The sequence below is a fragment of the Apostichopus japonicus genome, chromosome 14, assembly GCF_037975245.1.
Source record: "Apostichopus japonicus isolate 1M-3 chromosome 14, ASM3797524v1, whole genome shotgun sequence".
Taxonomy (NCBI): Eukaryota; Metazoa; Echinodermata; class Holothuroidea; order Aspidochirotida; family Stichopodidae; genus Apostichopus; species Apostichopus japonicus.
The window spans coordinates 1,995,939-2,015,543 of NC_092574.1; the positions used below are offsets into that span (position 1 = coordinate 1,995,939).

At 39.8% G+C, this 19,605-nt stretch overlaps 1 protein-coding gene across 1 annotated transcript in view; it reads right to left on the reverse strand.

Annotated features, from left to right (window-relative positions):
• Nucleotides 1-19,605, reverse strand: part of LOC139980144 (NLR family CARD domain-containing protein 4-like) — an 85,849-nt gene that overhangs the window by 63,782 nt on the left and 2,462 nt on the right. Inside the window, exon 3 of the mRNA XM_071991571.1 lies at nt 17,755-19,274. Coding sequence (XP_071847672.1) covers nt 17,755-19,274 — 1,520 coding nt within the window. The remainder of the gene's footprint in view (nt 1-17,754; nt 19,275-19,605) is intronic.

Here is a 19,605-nt window from a genome sequence, read left to right on the forward strand (position 1 = left end):
TGTGCATTGAATGACAAAAGCCTATTCAGCTCCTTAGCCCGAAACACAGATTTATATTGATTCCATCAGAAAATACTCTGTCATTGGTAACAAATATACCTTGATTTTATCTATTGTATTATATATTGAATCAATATTACACTATGCCATTCTTTGTTTTACAACTTTGAGAACCCGATCTTCAATAATTACAAATAATTATATTGTTATGATTGTATAGTAGTTACATAATATTGAATATGCTAGAAAAGGTTAGATAATAGTCATGGTAATATTCTTCTATGTTTGTAGAGTTTGTTATGCTTTAAATAGTAATGACTGTTTTGTTTGTAAATTCAGATTTATATCTGCTCAAGACTTCAGTCTAGAATTGATGTAATATCTAACACTGACATTCCAGTAGAGAGGACTTTTCTTGTTTGTGTGAGATGTGCATTTTTAACATAATTTATGTTTCACCCTTCACCTTATGACGATTTTTCTTTATTGTTGATTTATAAAGGAGACAGTATTCCATATTTCATTGTCAGAATATGCTATGATGGTTATAGTTGACTGGTTACTTATGTGCTGTGACAAGCACATTTATGTAGCTGATCAATATGAGCTACCGTACTTGCTCTTTGTATTACACACTACGAGTCTGTGCACTCCATTCAATATGGCTACTGAAGTACAATAATAAACCAAGTCTTTTACTAAATAAATGATCGCCTCCTATATTCTTTATACGACACGCTCGACGGCCACACACTGAAACATGGTGTCAGAAGTAAATTTAAGATAATTTCGAGGAACATTCTTGCGAGATTCGAAGGACTGATCACCCGAAAATCACCGTGAATTAGTCAGCAATTCGGTAAGATTCCGCCATGCGAATACACTGTTAGAATAGCATACACAGTATCGTATGTATAGGACTATGCGATAAAACAGTACAGTAATCCGATACGCAACGCAGAATGCAGTGTGATGTGGTATGCAAAGACTGCAGATTTTACGCTAAACTATAACAGTAAGATATAACTGTGTTCGACTAGTTCATAATGCAACGAAGGGGAACACACTGCAGCACGGTGATAATACAGTAGTAAAGGCTTGTGAAACAACAGTCTGGTGAGGTGAAAATAAGAAAAGAAAAAAAATCGCGTTACGTACCGGTACAACACAAAGCCGTGTACGCGTTGGAGAATTAAAATTAACATTCAGACGATTCCTGAAATAAATTCTGCCAGAAGATCGCGAGTTACAATAACAATATGGATAAAATTCCCCCACCAGAGAAGATTGATTTTGCTTCTCCCAAACTGGCAAGCAGATGGCAACACTGGAAAGAAGAATTAAAGCTATTTGCAGAACTGGCAATGTCTGACAAAGATGATACGTTAAAAGCAAAAATGTGTCTCTATCTTATGGGCACTACCGGACGTGAGATATATAAAACCGGTAACAGCTGCAGGCGCTGCCGATGTTCCACCGAAAATTGGAGAGCTCCTCACACTCTTTGATGCTTACTGCAACCCAAAGCAAAACGAAACTGTAGAAAGATACAAATTCTTCACGAGATTCCAGGAGCCAGGGGAGCAGTTGGACAGATACATCACTGACCTCAAAGTCTTGGCACAAACATGTAACTTTGAATCATTGCATGACTCGCTTGTCCGGGATAGGATCGTGTGTGGTATCACAAATTCGGCACTCAGAGAGCGATTACTACGGGCAGAGAAACTTACCCTGAAATCATGCGAGGATATGTGCCAGTCGGCGGAACTATCCAGAGAAAGGATAAGGACCATAGAGACGAAAGCAGAGGTGCACGCGCTCCGACAAAGCGGGTAAGGCGACAGACTTCAGAAAGTCAAGTACTGTGGGAACAGACACGTCTTTGGGAAGTACCAGTGTCCTGCATATGGAAAGACCTGTTCCAAATGCGACAGGAAGAACCATTTTGCAGCCCAATGCAGAACAGCTACACGCAAAGCAACAGCGAGCGGATCCGAAAGGAGTGGACCCAAAAGGGGCAAAATGAAAAGGAAACCGTGGGTAAATGCTGTAGCGGAAGGTGCGCCAACGTTGGCGACAGTTCCTCTGAGTCCCTCTCAGATGACGACTTTGAGGACGTCAATACGGTGAACCTGCTCACTCCTCCAAAGACAGAGAACAATATAAACTATATTTACTATAAGTAACAAAGTCACATTTACGCTGAAGTTAGAGTCACTTTTCAAATTGATAGCGGGGCAACCTGCAACATCTTACCAAGCTCAGTTATGAAGAAACTAGGTAAGCATAACATTACGCAAACTAGCCAGGTATTATCAATGTACAATGGGAGTACCTCAAAGCCAAATGGTAAATGCAAACTAAAATTGGTGAACCCTAAGAATGGTAAGAAATACTGGGGTTAATTTGTGATTGTTGACAATGATATTGCAATCCCTCTGCTGGCTGGGCAGCAAAGCGGTCCAGCAGATGGGTCTCATAGAGGTTAGACATGAAAACATTGCCAAACCACTAGGCGTCAATGCGATCAAGAATGCAAATGATAATAAAAACGTCAAAGTTGTTAAGGAGGGGCAAATTGCTAATGTTGAGAACCTGTACCAGGAGTACAATGATGTTTTTGAGGGCATAGGTCAACTAGAAGGGGAATATAAACTACAGCTAGATCCCAATGCAGTACCTGTAGTTCATCCACCCCGTAGGGTCCCTGTGGCGATCCGAGACAACCTCAAAGCAGAATTAGATAGGCTTGTGAAACAAAACATCATAAAGCCAGTTTCAGAGCCAACCCCCTAGGTCTCTAGTCTAGTGACTGTGGTAAAGCCGGGGGAAATGAGAATATGTATCGACCCCAGAGACCTAAACAAGAGTCTCATGCGCAGCCACTATCCGATGCCTACCTTAGAGGATATACTCCCAGATTTAAGTAAGGCTCAGGTCTTTAGTGTATTCGATGCTAAGCATGGGTTTTGGCATGTGAAGCTTGATAATGAGAGCTCACTTTTGACCACGTTCGACACCCCTTTTGGAAGGTATCGATGGCTAAGGCTTCCATTTGGACTAAATGCTGCGCCGGAAGAGTTCCAGCGTAGGCAGCATCAGGCCCTAGAGGGTTTGCCTGGTGTAAAGTGTATTGTATACGATGTTATCGTTTATGGGGAAGGTCCCACCAAAGAAGCAGCTATCCGTGATCACGACCAGAAGGTAAGAAACCTCATGGATAGATGTCGAGAGAAAAACTTGCGACTCAATAGGGATAAGGTAAAGTTTAGGACAGATGAAGTATCCTTCATGGGTCATGGGATTACTAGCCAAGGGTTAAAACCAGATCCAAGAAAGGTTGAGGCAGTCATTAAGATGCCAAAACCCACCGATGCTCAAGCAGTTCGGAGATTCATTGGTTTTGTAACATATCTCAGCAAATTCCTACCCAAACTAAGTGACGCATGCGAACCAATGCGCAAACTGACGCTGAAGGACACAGAGTGGTCGTGGCATGAAGTTCACGACAAGGCTTTCAATAACATTAAGAGCCTAGTCACCTCACAACCAGTGCTCAGCTACTATGACTCCGCAAAGGAACTAACCTTGCAGAGTGACGCGTCAGAGTCCGGACTGGGTGCTACGATAATGCAAGACGGTCACCCAATTGCATTTGCTAGTCGCACCTTGAGTGACGTAGAAACGCGATATGCGCAAATAGAGAAAGAACTCCTTTCTGTCATATTTGGGTTGGAAAGATTTCACCAATACACGTATGGTCTTGGAGTGACTGTACAAACAGATCACAAACCACTGGAAAGCATCGTCTGCAAACCGTTGTATAAGGCACCAAAACGCCTACAACGAATGTTGCTGCGACTCCAGAGATATGACGTAACCTTAGGATATAGGCCAGGCAATCAGATGCAGCTGGCTGACACGCCCAGCAGAGCGTATCTTCCAGGAAAACCTCAAGGTCATACCTCTAGAGAGGTTGAATCAGTGAACATGGTGTATAAACTACCCATAACTGATGCCAGAAAACAGGCAATACAAGCGCACACAACATCTGATAGTACACTGCAGACACTCATTACCATCATTCACAAAGGGTGGCCACAGTCTAAAAATTACTTACCACAGTGTGTGACTCCCTACTACCAATGTCGGGATGAGTTAACAGTGCAGGATGGCGTGGTAATCCGTGGTGAAAGAGTTGTTGTTCCCAAAACACTCAGAAGGGAAATGCTCGATAAAATTCACTCTTCTCACTTAGGAATAGACGGATGTCTTCGCCGTGCTCGTGAATGCCTGTATTGGCCAGGTATAAATGCCGAGCTGAAGGTCTACATCCAAACATGCGACGTGTGCGCTTCTGTGGGAACTAATCAGCCCAAAGAGCCACTCATGCCACATGCAATAGAGCAAAGACCATGGTCCAAAGTTGGCGTAGACCTATTCCATGTTCATGACCGTAACTATGTCGTGACAGTCGACTATTTTTCTGGTTTTTGGGAAATTGACTTTCTCCAGGACACCACCTCCAATAGTGTGATACACAAACTGAAAGGGCAATTTGCTCGTCATGGTATCCCAGACGTTTGCATGTCTGATAATGGACCCCAATTTAGCTCCTATGAGTTCAAACAATTTGCACTGGACTGGGAATTCAGACATACAACATCTTCCCCAGGGTTTCCCCAAAGTAATGGTAGAGCGGAACAAGCAGTCAAGATGGCAAAGTCACTAATCACCAAAGCAAAAAAACAAGGAAAGACCCATATAGAAACACTCCATCTCAAAACATGGACTCCAGTCCAGCCCAATGCTTGTTTAGTCGTAAAACAAAGGCACTGCTTCCTACTAGCATTAAACTGTTGAAACCTGCTGTGCCAACAAAGGTGACAGAGCAGATTAAATCAAACAAGGCAACACACCCATACTATCATGACAAAGGCTCACATTCACTTCCAACACTTAACACCGGAGACAAAGTCAGGATTATGCCACCATTCAAGCGTCAAGAGTGGCAAAAGGCGATTGTCCAAAACCAAGTGTCGCCCAGGTCGTATGAAGTTATGACTGAAAACAGGCGTGTATATCGCAGAAACAGGAAACACTTGCGACACACAAAGGAGACTTACACACCCAACCCAGTACCACTGGAAACAGTTGAGCAAGAAGTTACTCAAACTGATCCACACACACAAAACCCCCACACTGCTAAAGATTACTCAGATAGACTTCCACAGCAGACACGTTCAGGTAGAGTAACGCGTGTCCCAAGCTATCTGAGAGATTATACCACTTAGTTGTAGTAAAGTTGTTAAAGGTTGCTGTTTTAGGCTCCCTATAAAAACTTATGTTTATCTTTTTTATATTTGTTTTACTTTAGTTTAGCATTAGTGCAGTTAACGTAATGAACATAAGTGTATGCTCGTATAGAGTAAAATTGTATTGCATGCTGTTTACATTCACCAAGTTGTGACGTGACTTAAAATCTAAAGGAAAGGAGATGTGACAAGTACATTTATGTAGCTGATCAATATGAGCTTCCGTACTTGCTCTTTGTATTACACACTACGAGTCTGTGCACTCCATTCAATATGGCTACTGAAGTACAATAATAAACCAAGTCTGTTACTAAATAAATGATCGCCTCCTATATTCTTTACACGACATGCTCGACGGCCACACACAGAAACATGTGCTATATTATTTACTTTCACACTGTTTAAGCTTTGTGCTAATATGAGCATGTGAGTTATGTAGTTATGCTGTGTAATGGGTTGATTGGCATACATGGTATTTACGATGGGTTGATTGATATTAATTATGAAATTTGAATGGCGTATAGGGCTAGAGACTGTATACCTCGTTTCTGTCCGTGATGTAGGCCCAACCATTCATAATATATGTTCACCATTATATACAGAACATTAATGTAACACCTTAAGTAATGAATTTTAAGGACGGTAAGTTAAGGCTAATGATGTATTAATACTCTCCCATGCTTATGTATATGATTGATGATTATTCATGAGATGCTGATTATTTTGTTCCCTGATTAAACCTAAATCATCTGTTTCTTTGTTTATCATTCCCAGCCAGTTTTCTGTTTTTCATTTATACTTGTATTATTATACTTTATGTATAATATAATAAATTGCTAGACTCCAGCTGAAATTCAACGTGTGATTTATTGTTGTTTTGTTTTGTACATTGTATTTATAGTTAAACTATTTAACTAAGTAAGGATGTTGTACTACTACTCCGTATGTAAAGTACTGGTTAGAATTGAAATCTAAACCACGCTACCTATGAGTTTGGTATCTCGGTACATTTTATCATCAAACAGTGTTTTGCTCCCAAATGTCTCAAAGAACAGGCTTTGTTATTCAAATGTTATCTAACCCCACCCTCTCCCGTACGCCCGGAACGACTGTCTGTTTGTTTTATGTTGTTAGTAGTTACCTACAATAGTAATAGTTGTACACAGTTTCCATAGTAAACAGTAAGCCTATATTTTATTCGATGTAAGATGAAACATATGATCCACAGCATGGAGACATGTCACATGCTCTGTAACATCACAGCTGTATATCACTTAAACGGGTTTGTCTTCAAGTATAGTGGAATAATTAGGGGCGAGAGGGGGCTGGGGCGTGATGGTTAAAAACGGTGTGTTGTCTTTTCTAACAGGGTCGGCGCATAGCCCTGTATATGCAGTGGTTTAGTACAATGGAATTGGGTTTAGGGGAACACAGAGTGTTCTTGAGGCGTTAATTGGTAATAGCTCAAATTAAAGGTGATATTCGTTACATCGGCAGGCTGAATACATTGAGTGTCTAAAGGAGGTGTGTGCGTCGGAAGGGGCGACTGTATGGGAAGGGGGGGGGGGTGCATTATCACATCTTCCTTAGTCCACTTGTTAGATCAAGACAAGTCAGTTTGTGACATTCTTCAGTGTCGACGACACCAGCTCCTCTCATCTACGATTGTACTTTAAGACATTACTGAGTCATTCGGCTGGATCCTTTGTTAGCCAAACAATGCGAGGTAATCAAATGATTTTAGAGAATCTTAAGCAATAGTCTCAGTGATCGATTTTTACTTAAATTCATATTTTCAGTTTACGTTTGGTGTCGACATTTCAAGATAAACGTCAAAACTTCATGAAAAACGTTACAATTGCGATAAAGCGTAGACAGTTTGCGATATAAGTCTCAATTTTGTTATAAAAAAATCAAACATCAGAAATAACACCATTAAATGTAAAGTGATTTTTTTTTAAAGTCGAGGTAAGCAGAGTAAATTTGACAAAGCGTCTGTTAACATAATTTTCTGCCACCGTAATACCCTTAAACATTATATTGCGTACCGTTATAACAGTCGGAGCGGATGTTGCAACCTGGTACAGCTAACACCAGCAGACATAATGCAACCCAGATAAGAATGTTTCACACTATAATGTATACCTCTATCAATTCAGTTTTGATTCTCTCAAGGGGTGGCAGGCAAATATTTGAGGGGCTATTGCCCTCCCGTAGCTACCCTTTTGCTCCTCCCTGCCCTCCGTTATGGTACAAGGTTAGTTTCTGTACAGAACCAGTCAATCTTGTGATGTTGTATTAACGTCATATTTGCGTATTGAGAGAGAGAGTAAAAGTATACCTGTTTTACACTGAAGTTCAGTTGCTGTCCAGTGTATATGACTGGCGGTGGCAGACAATATACTTGAGGGCCAATCCCCTTCCTTAGCTACCCCTCTGCTCCTCCCCTGCCCTCCATTAGGGGACAAGGTGACAGCCCGATATTCATAAGGTTCTGTATTCGTAAGGTTCATTGTTCATAAGGGTCATTATCTATAAGGTTCATTGTTCATTAGGTTCACTATTCATAATGAGCAAAAAGGTTCACTGTTCACAAGGTTCGTTATTCATAATGAAAAAAAAAGGTTCGTTGTTCATAATTGGTAAAAGGGTTCGATATTCATAATGGTGAAAAAGGCTCGTTATTCATAATAAGACGAAGGATTCGATATTCATAATAGTGCAAAGGGTCCGTTATTCATAATTGGCCTAGCCAAAAAGGTTCGGTATCATTCACAATGAGGAAAAGGACCCCCTTTAGGAAAAGTTTATGCCGTTAATATGTCGAAAATGTAGGTTTAGCTGCAGGGGGTAGGGTGAAGCATGGTCTTGATAGTGTGTGGCTCATATTCTCTGCAAAATTGTGCATCCACCACCATCTGGTGGTGCCCCCCATAGGACTGTTGTGCCCCCTGTGTCCCCCCTCTATGAATAAAAAGTATGTTGTGCCCCCCACCCCTCCCGAATGAAATGTCTATAGGCGTCCGCGAAAATGGAGGACGTCTTTTGCACTTCTATGACGCACTTCTCTCCTATTATGAAGAACGAACCTTTTCCACATTATGGATTACGAACCCCTTCATCGATTATGAATATCGAACCCTTTCTCCTATTATGAATAACGAACCATTTTTTCCCATTATGAATAACGGACCCTCCGCTCTATTATGAATATCGGACCTTTCTTCCTTTTATGAATTACGAACCTTTATGTCTATTATCGATTACGAACCCTTTGTTCTATTATGAATATCGAACCGATTGTCCATTATGGATATCGAACCGTTTTGCCTACTATGAATAACGAAGCTTTGTTTCCATTGTGAATACCGGACCTTATGAATTATGATCCCTTTTTATGATGAATAACGAACTTTTATTTCCATTATGAATAGCGAACCTTTTTATCAAAAAAATCCACGTAATGAATAACGAACCTCATGAACAATGACCCTTATAAATAGCGGACCTTATATGAATATCGGACAGACCCCGGGGACAAGATTAGTTCAGTTGCTGCCTAGTGTATATGACTACTCTTGTGGAAAAGAGTTGCCTCCGTATAGCACTGTAACAAGAGATCGCTGTAACACGTCATACACAGGACCCGCAACACTTACAAAGATGCTTCGTTGAGCATTGGTCGATGATTATCAGTAGGCTTTCATATATAATTAATTTATAAGCTTCAGTTATGCGCTTGACTTGAGCGAAAGACTTGTGACTTGACTTGACAAACATTGGCTTGGTGAAAACACTGTGATAAACTCAGCTCAAAGTTCAGCTAACAGTAACATTAAATCAATAACGTGTCATCATTGATGATAATTTATTTAAAGCAGCATTTTGCGTCCTTTTCTATGGTTTTTCTCAACCTCACTGATTCCACGATACCATAACGAAATACATAACTAGCTTATCTATTCTATTCTTACTTCAATTGATTGCACAAAAGTCGAAAAATTTACACATTTCAACTTTGTTTTTCTCTAAGATATTTTCCGTTGGGATCCAAATAAACCTCGCCCATAATATGAATATTTACAAGCTACGAACGCCATTGGCCAATACGTAATACAACACCATGCTTGCGGGGTAGATTGTCTATGGCAATTGTACCAGGGAGCTATAAAAGTCCAGCTCGCTGGTTGTACCAAGTTACCAACTCGACGTTTTGAATCTATTTTTAGCAACGGCTCAAAATTTAACCTGAATCTCTGATTGGTTGAATTCAAAGTGGGTTGGGGAACTGTATGCGATTATTATTAAATGTGTAATTTGTCGGTGGACACTTTTTTAATTATCTGCAAATGTCCTTAATTGCTCGCCAATCAACGCTTTTGGCAGGGAAATAACTTGGCTAATATCTTAGTTTGCTGTTTTGTAATTGATATATGTAAAAAACTCGACGGACTTGTCAAAAAAAGTGAAAAACGGCGACAAAACGCAAATGCTGCTTTAAGCAACATGTTTTCAGTAGTATAAACCAGTGATTTCCAGAAAGAAAACCAAACCTGTTTTCACTTGACATGTTACATATCGGAACTGTCCATGTTCAACATGGAAAAACTTTCTTTAAATGTTTTTTGTTTTCCTTCTTAATACGAATTTACTTATTCTAGTATCTATCTTTCGTTATCATAAACATGCTATATTAATATTAACATATTTGTTCACGTCTATCTTGCCTTTCCTAATCAGGAACTTGCTTGCATATTGTTATCGATTTTTACTTAGCCTGTACCCATAGGCGTACGAGGCGGGGGGGGGGCAGGGGGCAGGCAGGGGGCAGACTGCCCCCCAAATTTCCAGAGGACAAGAAATTCGGGCAAAATTCGGAAAAAAATATATATATATATATTTTTTTCCTCCTCTTAGGCTGCCCGAATTTTTCAGGACTTTTGCCCGAATTTCTTGTCCTCTGGAAATAAATATATATTTATAAATATGCAGTAGCTTGCCCAAATCTTTTTCAAGTTTATGCCCGAAAATTCCATGATTTTCTTTATTTAGCATCATGATGCCCGAATATTTCCGTGTAACACCACCGTAAGCGCAGTTCATCTGGGCTACCACGCTTTTTGCACGATCAATTTTTTTTCTAACTAGTCAATTGTATACCTGGACCAAGGGCGGCGGAACCGGGGGGGGGAGGCACAGGGGGAACATGCCCCCCACTTTTCCTCAGGTTAAAAATGTGCCTTTTTTCTACATAAAAGTTGAGGTGCCTTAGCAAGAGGCCAGGGAACCAGAATGAACACTCGGGAAGGGCCGTTTCCGGCCATCTGAGGGGTTTGTAAAACCAAAAATTTTCTAGTACGCTCCGCGCCAACGATGGTGGCGCTCCGCTCAGATAGTCGTGCATACAACTTTGCAAATCCTGGCTAAGCCCGTGACTATACTGAATTTCTGTGGGTCAAACTCAAAGCTATTTCGAATGGAAAAAAATTGTTAAGATATTAACAAGGAAAAAACTCTAATTCGGAAGATTCCTACATTAGCAACTAGCATGATTTCACCTCATTTTGTCTCAAAAGAAAACTTGTTCCTTGTTTCCCAATTTGCGCATTGGATATTGCAGTGCTAGTATGCATATTTCCTTTAGGGGGGGGGGGGGCGTTGATGGAGTGATGTGTATACACAAATAAGATAATACAATAAGAGTTATAAAGGGTACTAAATATAAGGCTGCATCAGTCCAATCGAATTTCTGCAAGGTGCCCTTTGATGTCGGTGCTCCCCCCCAGATTAAAAGTGCTTCCGCCGGGCTTGACCTGGACATCCCCAACAGAGTGTATATAAGAAACATTTTCTTTTTCATGGATGGTGGGGGGAGGGGGGGAGTGCCTACAAGCCTAGAAGTACAGGTTTATCATATTCTGTGCTATATTTTATACTTTTTTGTGAGACAAATTGCAGTCTCACCCGACACAGCGACATTATCCCGCCTACGTGTCGTTGAACAATGTATGTTTTTCTGGAGGTAGCTGAGTACTGTGTTAAAATAATAAATAAGGTAACTAAATAGGAGCTTAAAAAAATATACTGTCCCATGTTTCCCCTTCAAAGTGATGTTACCATTTTTTCTCCTTCTAATTTACCAAATTTTTGGGGAAGTGTAAATTTCTAAAACGTGAGATTATAAAATAAAGAATGTTTAGATGCAACTTGCAAAGCCTCAGAAGTGCCGTTTCCGGCAATCTGAGAGGCATTGTGTGCCAAAAATTTTCTTGTACGCTACGCGCCAACCGATGGTGGCGCTCCGCAAAAAAGTTCTGCCCCCCCAAACTGAAATGGTCCCGTACGCCTATGCCTGTACCACAAACTAAATTTATAACGTACCTAACTTCCGTTGTATGACAGTCACTGCATGTTTACACTACAAACAAATTTAAAGATCATAAGGAGTTCACCCCGTGGTATCGTATACTTGTTTCATAGTTAGTTGATATCATCATTATTACGATATATGACTAGATACCTTTTTAGATTGAAGATAAGATGCTTTAGTTCCATTACGTATTAAGTTACCAGGCTTTACAAAGATGGATAACGAAGATGCATATTTATCTCACTGGGAAAGAGGAACATATTCTAGATGCGTCCCGATGAAAATTTTACGGCTGCTATAAAGGGCCATCAAGATAAAAATATTTCCCCCTAATAAATAAGCCTTTTCTGAAACCAGATAAAGCATTACGTTCCGGAGCTAACAGCACCGATTTGTTTCATTCTGGTCATCTTAACGGCATATGATACAGACTTGAGACACCCAAGCAGCAAAAGCCACATACACGGATGTCGTTGTATGGAAGGTAAATGTTACACCTAATTTGCATATGTGATAAAATCTAAAAAGAACTAGAACAACTGTATTTGAACACAAATACTCGCATTGTATAGTGCGCGGTGAAGGTGAAAGTTAGTTGTTGATATTCAATGGAGGGGTCTTGGTTACTGCAACCCTTTTCAGGGGCGTATCCAGGATTTTCTAACCCGGGGGGCGCGAATTACTATCTAAGCGAAGCGCCACCATCGGTTGGCGCGCAGCGTACAAGAAAATGTTGGGTTTTTATACCCCTAGATCACCGGAAATGGCACTTCTCGGGCTTGAAAATGACCAACCAGATGTACACTTTTGCCTGAGAACCAAGTATTTCCCAATAGTTTATTTTCCATCCATAACCTTTTTCAAGATTTTCACCAGTCACACATCATGTTCGACCTCATCGCATCTCCTGTGGATCATTGCTTTTGTAGGTGATTCTACGTCGCGGCCCACAATACCCGACAGCCCCACTTTTGAAGGTTTAAGCCCATTATTTGTTCAGAATTTGAAAATTCACCTTTCTCGTGAATAAACTCACTTCAAACCATACCCATAATGTTGCACAAAATGTCATCTATGGACAACCAATATAGAAAAACCTCCTTCAACCCCTAACAGACCGGTAAAAATTACATGAGTAGAGGGTAGTATGATGAAGAATGTTGGTAAGGAAATTTTGGAAAATTCAGACACAGTTAATTTATTGGTGTACAAATATTACACCCTCTTATATCGGCTATTATAAAACTTGGATGAAGGAAATGAAAAAATAGCAGATATTTCCGAAACCGAACACTACACACATAGGCGTAGGAGGCGGGGGGGGGGGGGGCTCATATTGAAAGAAATATAAATTGCAATGATGTAGTTAAAAGAAATGAATAGTTTAAAAAATATCTCCTTGATAATTAAAGTAAAGTTCTACTAAGCCGACTAATAATGTAAAAAAGAATTTGACATAATTGGACCTACATGCTTTTTCTCCACCTACATAAGACATTCCGTTGTTTACATTAGCATCCCGCGGTATACTGCGCAATTTCCACGGACCGTACGGTATACACGATGGCATGCGATTCAATGACCGATGCTTGCTTATGATATTGACATTAACATGTTCAACGCGCGCGGAGCGAGCGAAAAAATTTAGGTTATATTTTTCGGGCAAGTCGTTACAGCCTCCCAAATCAAATGACTACACACATCGACAGTTTTGAGGCTGTTCATCCTGGAACCGCCATTTTCATGCTCACTGATATGATGTGATATCTGCTGTTTGCTTTACAAATTCGAACAGGCGCGTAGCGAATAATTTGCCAAGGGAGGGGCGAAGCCTGTAGGCCAACTATCTAAGCGTAGCGCCACCACGAGTTGGCGCGAAGCGTACAAGAAAATTTTGGCCGCAAATGCCTCCCAGATGGCTGGAAATGACACTTTCCATGCCTTGTAAGTTGCATCTAAGCATTTTCTATTTCGAAATTACTAGCGATATCATAACAAAATATGCTCGGGGGGGGGGGCGGTCGCCCCCTTCACGAAATGCGTCATGTTCCCCGACGACTCGGTCGAGTTCGAGACCAGCCACAGTTGGTTTCATAGCACAATTGTTCAAGGCGTCCATACACATACACGCGTTATGATATACCATATATAGTATATATATAGATACATTAGTGAGAGAGGAAAAATGAAAACGTCAAAAATGTATTTGTCGGTGTAAGGGGTAGGGTGAGGCGCAAGCCCCTTCCGAAATCCTCGATCCGTCACTGGCTACCCGGCCATGTGTATATAATAGGGATAGGCGCTGTAATGATGTCACTGTTCCTCTTTCTCTTCCCGATGTCTTGGCGTTTTTCTTTTACTCTCTCCTTTTCTACTTTTACTCTTCCCTTCCTCCCTCTCCTCCTCCTCTTTTTTCTTCTCTTTTTTCTTCTCTTTTTTTTCTCTCCTCTTTTTCTTACCCGGGGGGCGCGCGCCCCCAACGCCCCCCCCCTGGATACGCGCCTGCTTTTGAAGCTATTTCGGTCACGAATCAGCCAGTTCGGCGTTTGGTCCTTTAAAGTAGACTCAAGGTAAGCCTAATTTATAAACAGTACTTTAGCCAGCAAGTGCCTGCAATATCAGCGAAGAAATTATGACTCAAACCATCACAGATTAACCTGACAACAAAGCACATTAACGGTTGTCAATCACGACGTACACATGTTCCGGACGTAACAGAGAATACACAGAATCCTGGACACCCATTGGCTCAATTGAACTACATATTAACGTTACTGTATCCTCGCCTAGTTAGCGACATTGTACGGACATACGGTGATTTATACTGAAGGCCAAATGCACGATTAATCTAACGAATACAATGTAGGTCTAGTCTATCATTGTACAAATGTGACACTCTGCTGTCGATTTTCTGGCCCTGGTTCATCGTGACACAAAACACGTAACAAGCGTTACATATGACTGTGTAGTACATAATGCCATGCCATTACGGGCTAGTTGTATAAGTGCCCGAGATCACCAAATTACACCGAGTCGTTGCGGATAAATACGATTAATATTTGTTGCTTGCAACTCTTTGCAGGATGTTTTTAACTATAATGCTTTCAAATGTTACTTGTATTCTTTAATTCGAGAATAACGAGCCGAAGTAGACCATTTTTTAAGAAGTTTTGAAAAAGTATGCCACTCATGGAGATCTGTTGTCTTTACGTGTGCAGAACTGATCGCCGCCGTGGTTCTTTGCAAATCTGGATCTGGACCTTTTACCTGCGTAGCCAACCTGTGAACTTGAGATTGCTGTGAACAATAAATGTTGAGCTGGCATTCACCAGTCAGCCTTGTATATGGTGGAGAGGGCTAGTATTTCCAAGGCGCATGCGTACTACAATAACAATGCTCTACCTCTGTGTTCCCACCCAGGGGTCCTCTGATGATCAACTAAACTACACTTCTGTGGCCCAGTTCATACCTCGCCACACCTTATGCAAAATGCATAATTCAATGTTTCGCGGCCAGTTTTAAAGTTTGTCATGTTTTTACTGGTAGAAATCAAAAGCAAACGTAATAAGACTATTGTAAAACCAGAGGCTAAATTAAAGGATGATTTTAAGAACTAGAAATGTAATATCGAAATGTTGTTGAACATTAAAACACGCAACGGCAGTGCAAGTTGGATGTTTATAACACTTTTACTATTTGAGAATGAGTAAAAGTAAAGAAGTGAATTCCATGACTTAAAGTGACTGTACAATGTACCTTAATACTGTATAGACGGTTAGTTCCTCAAATACAACTCAAAACTCATTGAAGATCAATTACTTTATGGCGATAAGGGATATGTCTAACCTAGATTACAATAAGGGGTATGTCTACACTATATTACAATAAGGGACATGTGTACGCTAGATTACAATAAGGGATACGTCTACAACAGATTAAAATAAGGGATATGTCCACCCTAGATTGTAATATGGGATATGTCTACCCTAGAATACCATAGGGGATATGATGCATACCCTAGAACTAGATAACTATAGGGGATATTATGTTTACCCTAGATTACAATAGGGGATATGTCTACCTTAGATTACCATAGGGGATATGACCTAGTTAACTATAGGGGATATTATGTTTACCATAGCTTACAATTAGGGATATGTCTACCCCATATTATAATATGGGATATGTCTACCCGAGATTAAAACAATAGATATGTCTTTCCCAAATTAAAATAATGGATATAATATCCACCCTAGACTACAATAGGGGACATTATGTATACCCTAGATAACAATAGGGGATATGGCGTTTACCTTATATTACAATTTGGGAAACGTCTACCTCAGATTAAAACAATGAATATGTCTATCCCAGATTAAAATAATGGATATGATGTCCACCCAAGATTACAATAAGGGATATATCTACCCCAGATTACAATAGGGGATATGATGTCTACCCTCAGATTACAATGACGGATATAATATTTACCCTAGATTGCAAAAAGGGTTATAATGTATACCATAGATTATATAGTGGATTTTTTTTACAGTAAATTACAATAAGAGATATGTTGAGCATAAATGAAGAAAAGGGATATGATGTTTACCCTAGATTACAAAGAGGGATATGTCTACACTAGATTACAATAACGGATATGTTTACCATAAATTAAAAAAATAGATTATATTGGGGATTTTTTTTACAGTAAATTACAATAAGGGATATGTTGAGCATAAATGAAAAAAGGGGATATGATGTTTACCCTAGATTACAATAGGAGATATGTTGTTTACCCTAAATTACAATAAGGGATATGATGTTTACACTTTCTTACAATAATGGATATGTTTACACCAGAATAAAATAAGGGATATGATTTTTACACTAGCTTACAATAAGGGATTTGTCTACCCTAGATTACAATAAGGGATAGTTTTGCACTAAATTACAAATATATCATGGGGTTATGTAATTTAGATATCAAGGAATTACTGTTAACATGTAGGCCCGTTTCAGAGGGGTCACTCGTCATCTCTGAAGGCTAAAAGGAGCATTCCAGTGGCTTAACATAGTTTTAAGGTGAACATCTTGAAAAACTCAATAGCTATTCGTCAATTTCCGGCACCTAAATTTTCTTTTTCTTTTTGTACTAAAACATATCCATATGAAAAATTCTGTCTAGAGTTACCCTTTGACAATATTTACTGATAAGGTATACATTAGCCTGCATTACTGTCATGAAGTGTGCAATGCGTTGATAGGAACCGCCTTACATCAAGAAAACACTATTTTCGAATGTTACTTCCTGCAGCGTCAACTATAACATATCAATATTAAAACTCGAATAATGGAATCAATCTACACTGTTTCTGACTTGGTTTATTATTCTTGAGTTTGGTAATGAAATATAAGTTAAAATCTTACTTTGTACCCCCTACTACAGGTCTCACATGACTACCCGTGAATAGTACGGTATTGAATCTTAATTTCCTTTCCACGATTTGTACGTGGAGACATGCATAAAGCAAAACGTTGTGCGGTCCTGTGTTGATTCAAGCAGTAATCTGTAAGTTGTGACGTTTAATGCATTAACTACTTGACCCTCTGGAGTTTACGGGTTGGTTTTCTTAATATTTTAGAGATCTGAATCGCGTATTTACGACCAGATGGAACAGACGCTGGCTGTCTAGGTTATCTGAGACATTTATTTCAGTAGACTTAATTCTTAAACTATCTTTGCTCATACTTCCAATAGGTTTGAATGATATCTCATAACGAAACAGTCATCGATGAGACAAGATTTATCTTAAATAAAACAACACATTGATAATTAGTGACTTTCTCTTGGCGGGCTGAGTAGTTTTATGTAATATATATTTATTTAGATTTGTCTGTCACTGAAACTAATGTAAACATTCATGAAGTGGATTTGGTTTTAAATTATGTTGTTGTTGATATTGATAGTTTTTTGTATCTTTTGTTCATAGGTCAGCATTTAGTTGTTTTGGTATAGTTAACAGAAACTAACGTATCATATCTTTTTCATATGATGAATATACTTACATCAAATCTTGATGCAATCTCCAAGAGCTGGATGGTGGATCTCTGAAGAAGCTTGCTGTCGTCGAACCTGATCTTAACTTCCTTTGAACACAGATCCCTGACGGTGTCCTTGATTCCATCTACCTCACCAGTTTGTTCCAGGATGCAGAGGATGGCGAACTTATCACCGTCTCTTCTGCTCTTCAAGTATTCTATTATTCTCCTCCCAACTGCTGGGCTAATCCCACAGGTGAATCGATAGAGGTACTGAAGATTAAATGGATCCACTTTATCAAGAACATTCTTCAGCGCAGATGCCCCTCTTGTAGCAGCTACAACTTCTACCAGTCTAAAACATGCAAACCATTCACAGAATAGTTTATGGTAGAACCTTACGTCAGTCCTTGTCTGTATATCTGTAGCAGAAGTCTGTTCGTTTGTCTCAGCAGACACTTCTTCCTCTACCAAGATACCTACTGCAATATAATGTTGACAAAACCCTTGACCTAATCGTGTACAGAGTCCATCCTTACGCCATGATAACTGCTGGTTTTCACCGCAGAGACCTTCAAATGCTACTTTACTCAGTTCGTCGTGTTCACTTTCATGTTCGCTCATGTGTTCCTTTGCGTGTTTGTCCAGTGATTTGTTTCTCATGTGACTATGGAAACATTTAATCATGTAGCGAAAGAAACCGGTAGCTGACTTAAATTTCTGAAAATGTGTCTTTTCGTGGGTCATGTGAGAAAACATTACAAATAAGAGAGGCACTTGACATAGGTCATCCAGAATCGGGTTTTCATTCAAAGCGCGCTTAATTTTAGCAACGCTTTCTTCGTTATCCCCAGTAACAGCTTTGCGAATGTACTGGTCGCGTGCTTTCTCGTCAAAGCCAACTAACCTTACATATTTTGTGTTTGCTTTGTCATAGTCGTTCGGAAGATATCTGGTTGTCAGGGTAACATCAATATTCCTAAACAGATTCCTTGTAATGATACGTTCTACATCACTTCCGGTAGCTCCGTCCCTATCAGGAAACTCGTCATACCCGTCCAGGAGTACCTTAACAGAAGAACAGCTTTCAATGATATTTTTAATATCAGAAGATTTGATTCGAGGATCTTTTGGTGCTAAGAACAGCTTTATTGCGTGATAGATTGATATCTTGCTGTTTAGCTGCCTCAACCGGAGAAGAATTAGAATCTCTACGTCTTTAAAAGGTGAATCACTGACTCCATTGCACCAATCATAGGCGAGCTGTAGGGTTACTGTTGACTTACCATACCCGGCTTCTGCTTCTATGATGCGCCGTTTGGCTTTCATTCGAGGGTCCGTGAAGATATCTTTGTACGAGTCCACACGTACCCATGGTCCTGCTATCTCCCTCGTCGCTCCTTCAACAACATAGATCTCTGTACCGCCCTCAACAAATACCTTGTCTACACAATATAGTCTGTCCTTGATGTACGGTATGGGCTGGATTGCGTCATATTGTAGTTTATACCTTCTCTTTAGAGAACTGATGAGTATGGCCCTTTTGTCTGTAATGAAAACAAATTTTGATTTGTAAACATTTTTGGGGGTCAATAACATTGGGATGTTTCAGTGCCTATATATGAACTAAAAACAATTGTGGCGGGCAATCTGTTTTTTGTCACTGTCAACGACATAATTATACAAGTTAAATCGGCGTAATTTGATAATTTACGTCACCTTCTATGCGTTCATATCTACATATTACAATTCTAATCAGTTAGGTCAAAGTAATAAGGTACATGTCGATTTCAACTGGTATAATTCATTTCGAATTCAGTAGATGTTGATTTTATTGGCCTTTTGTGAATTAAGTTATAATAACATAAATATTTCATA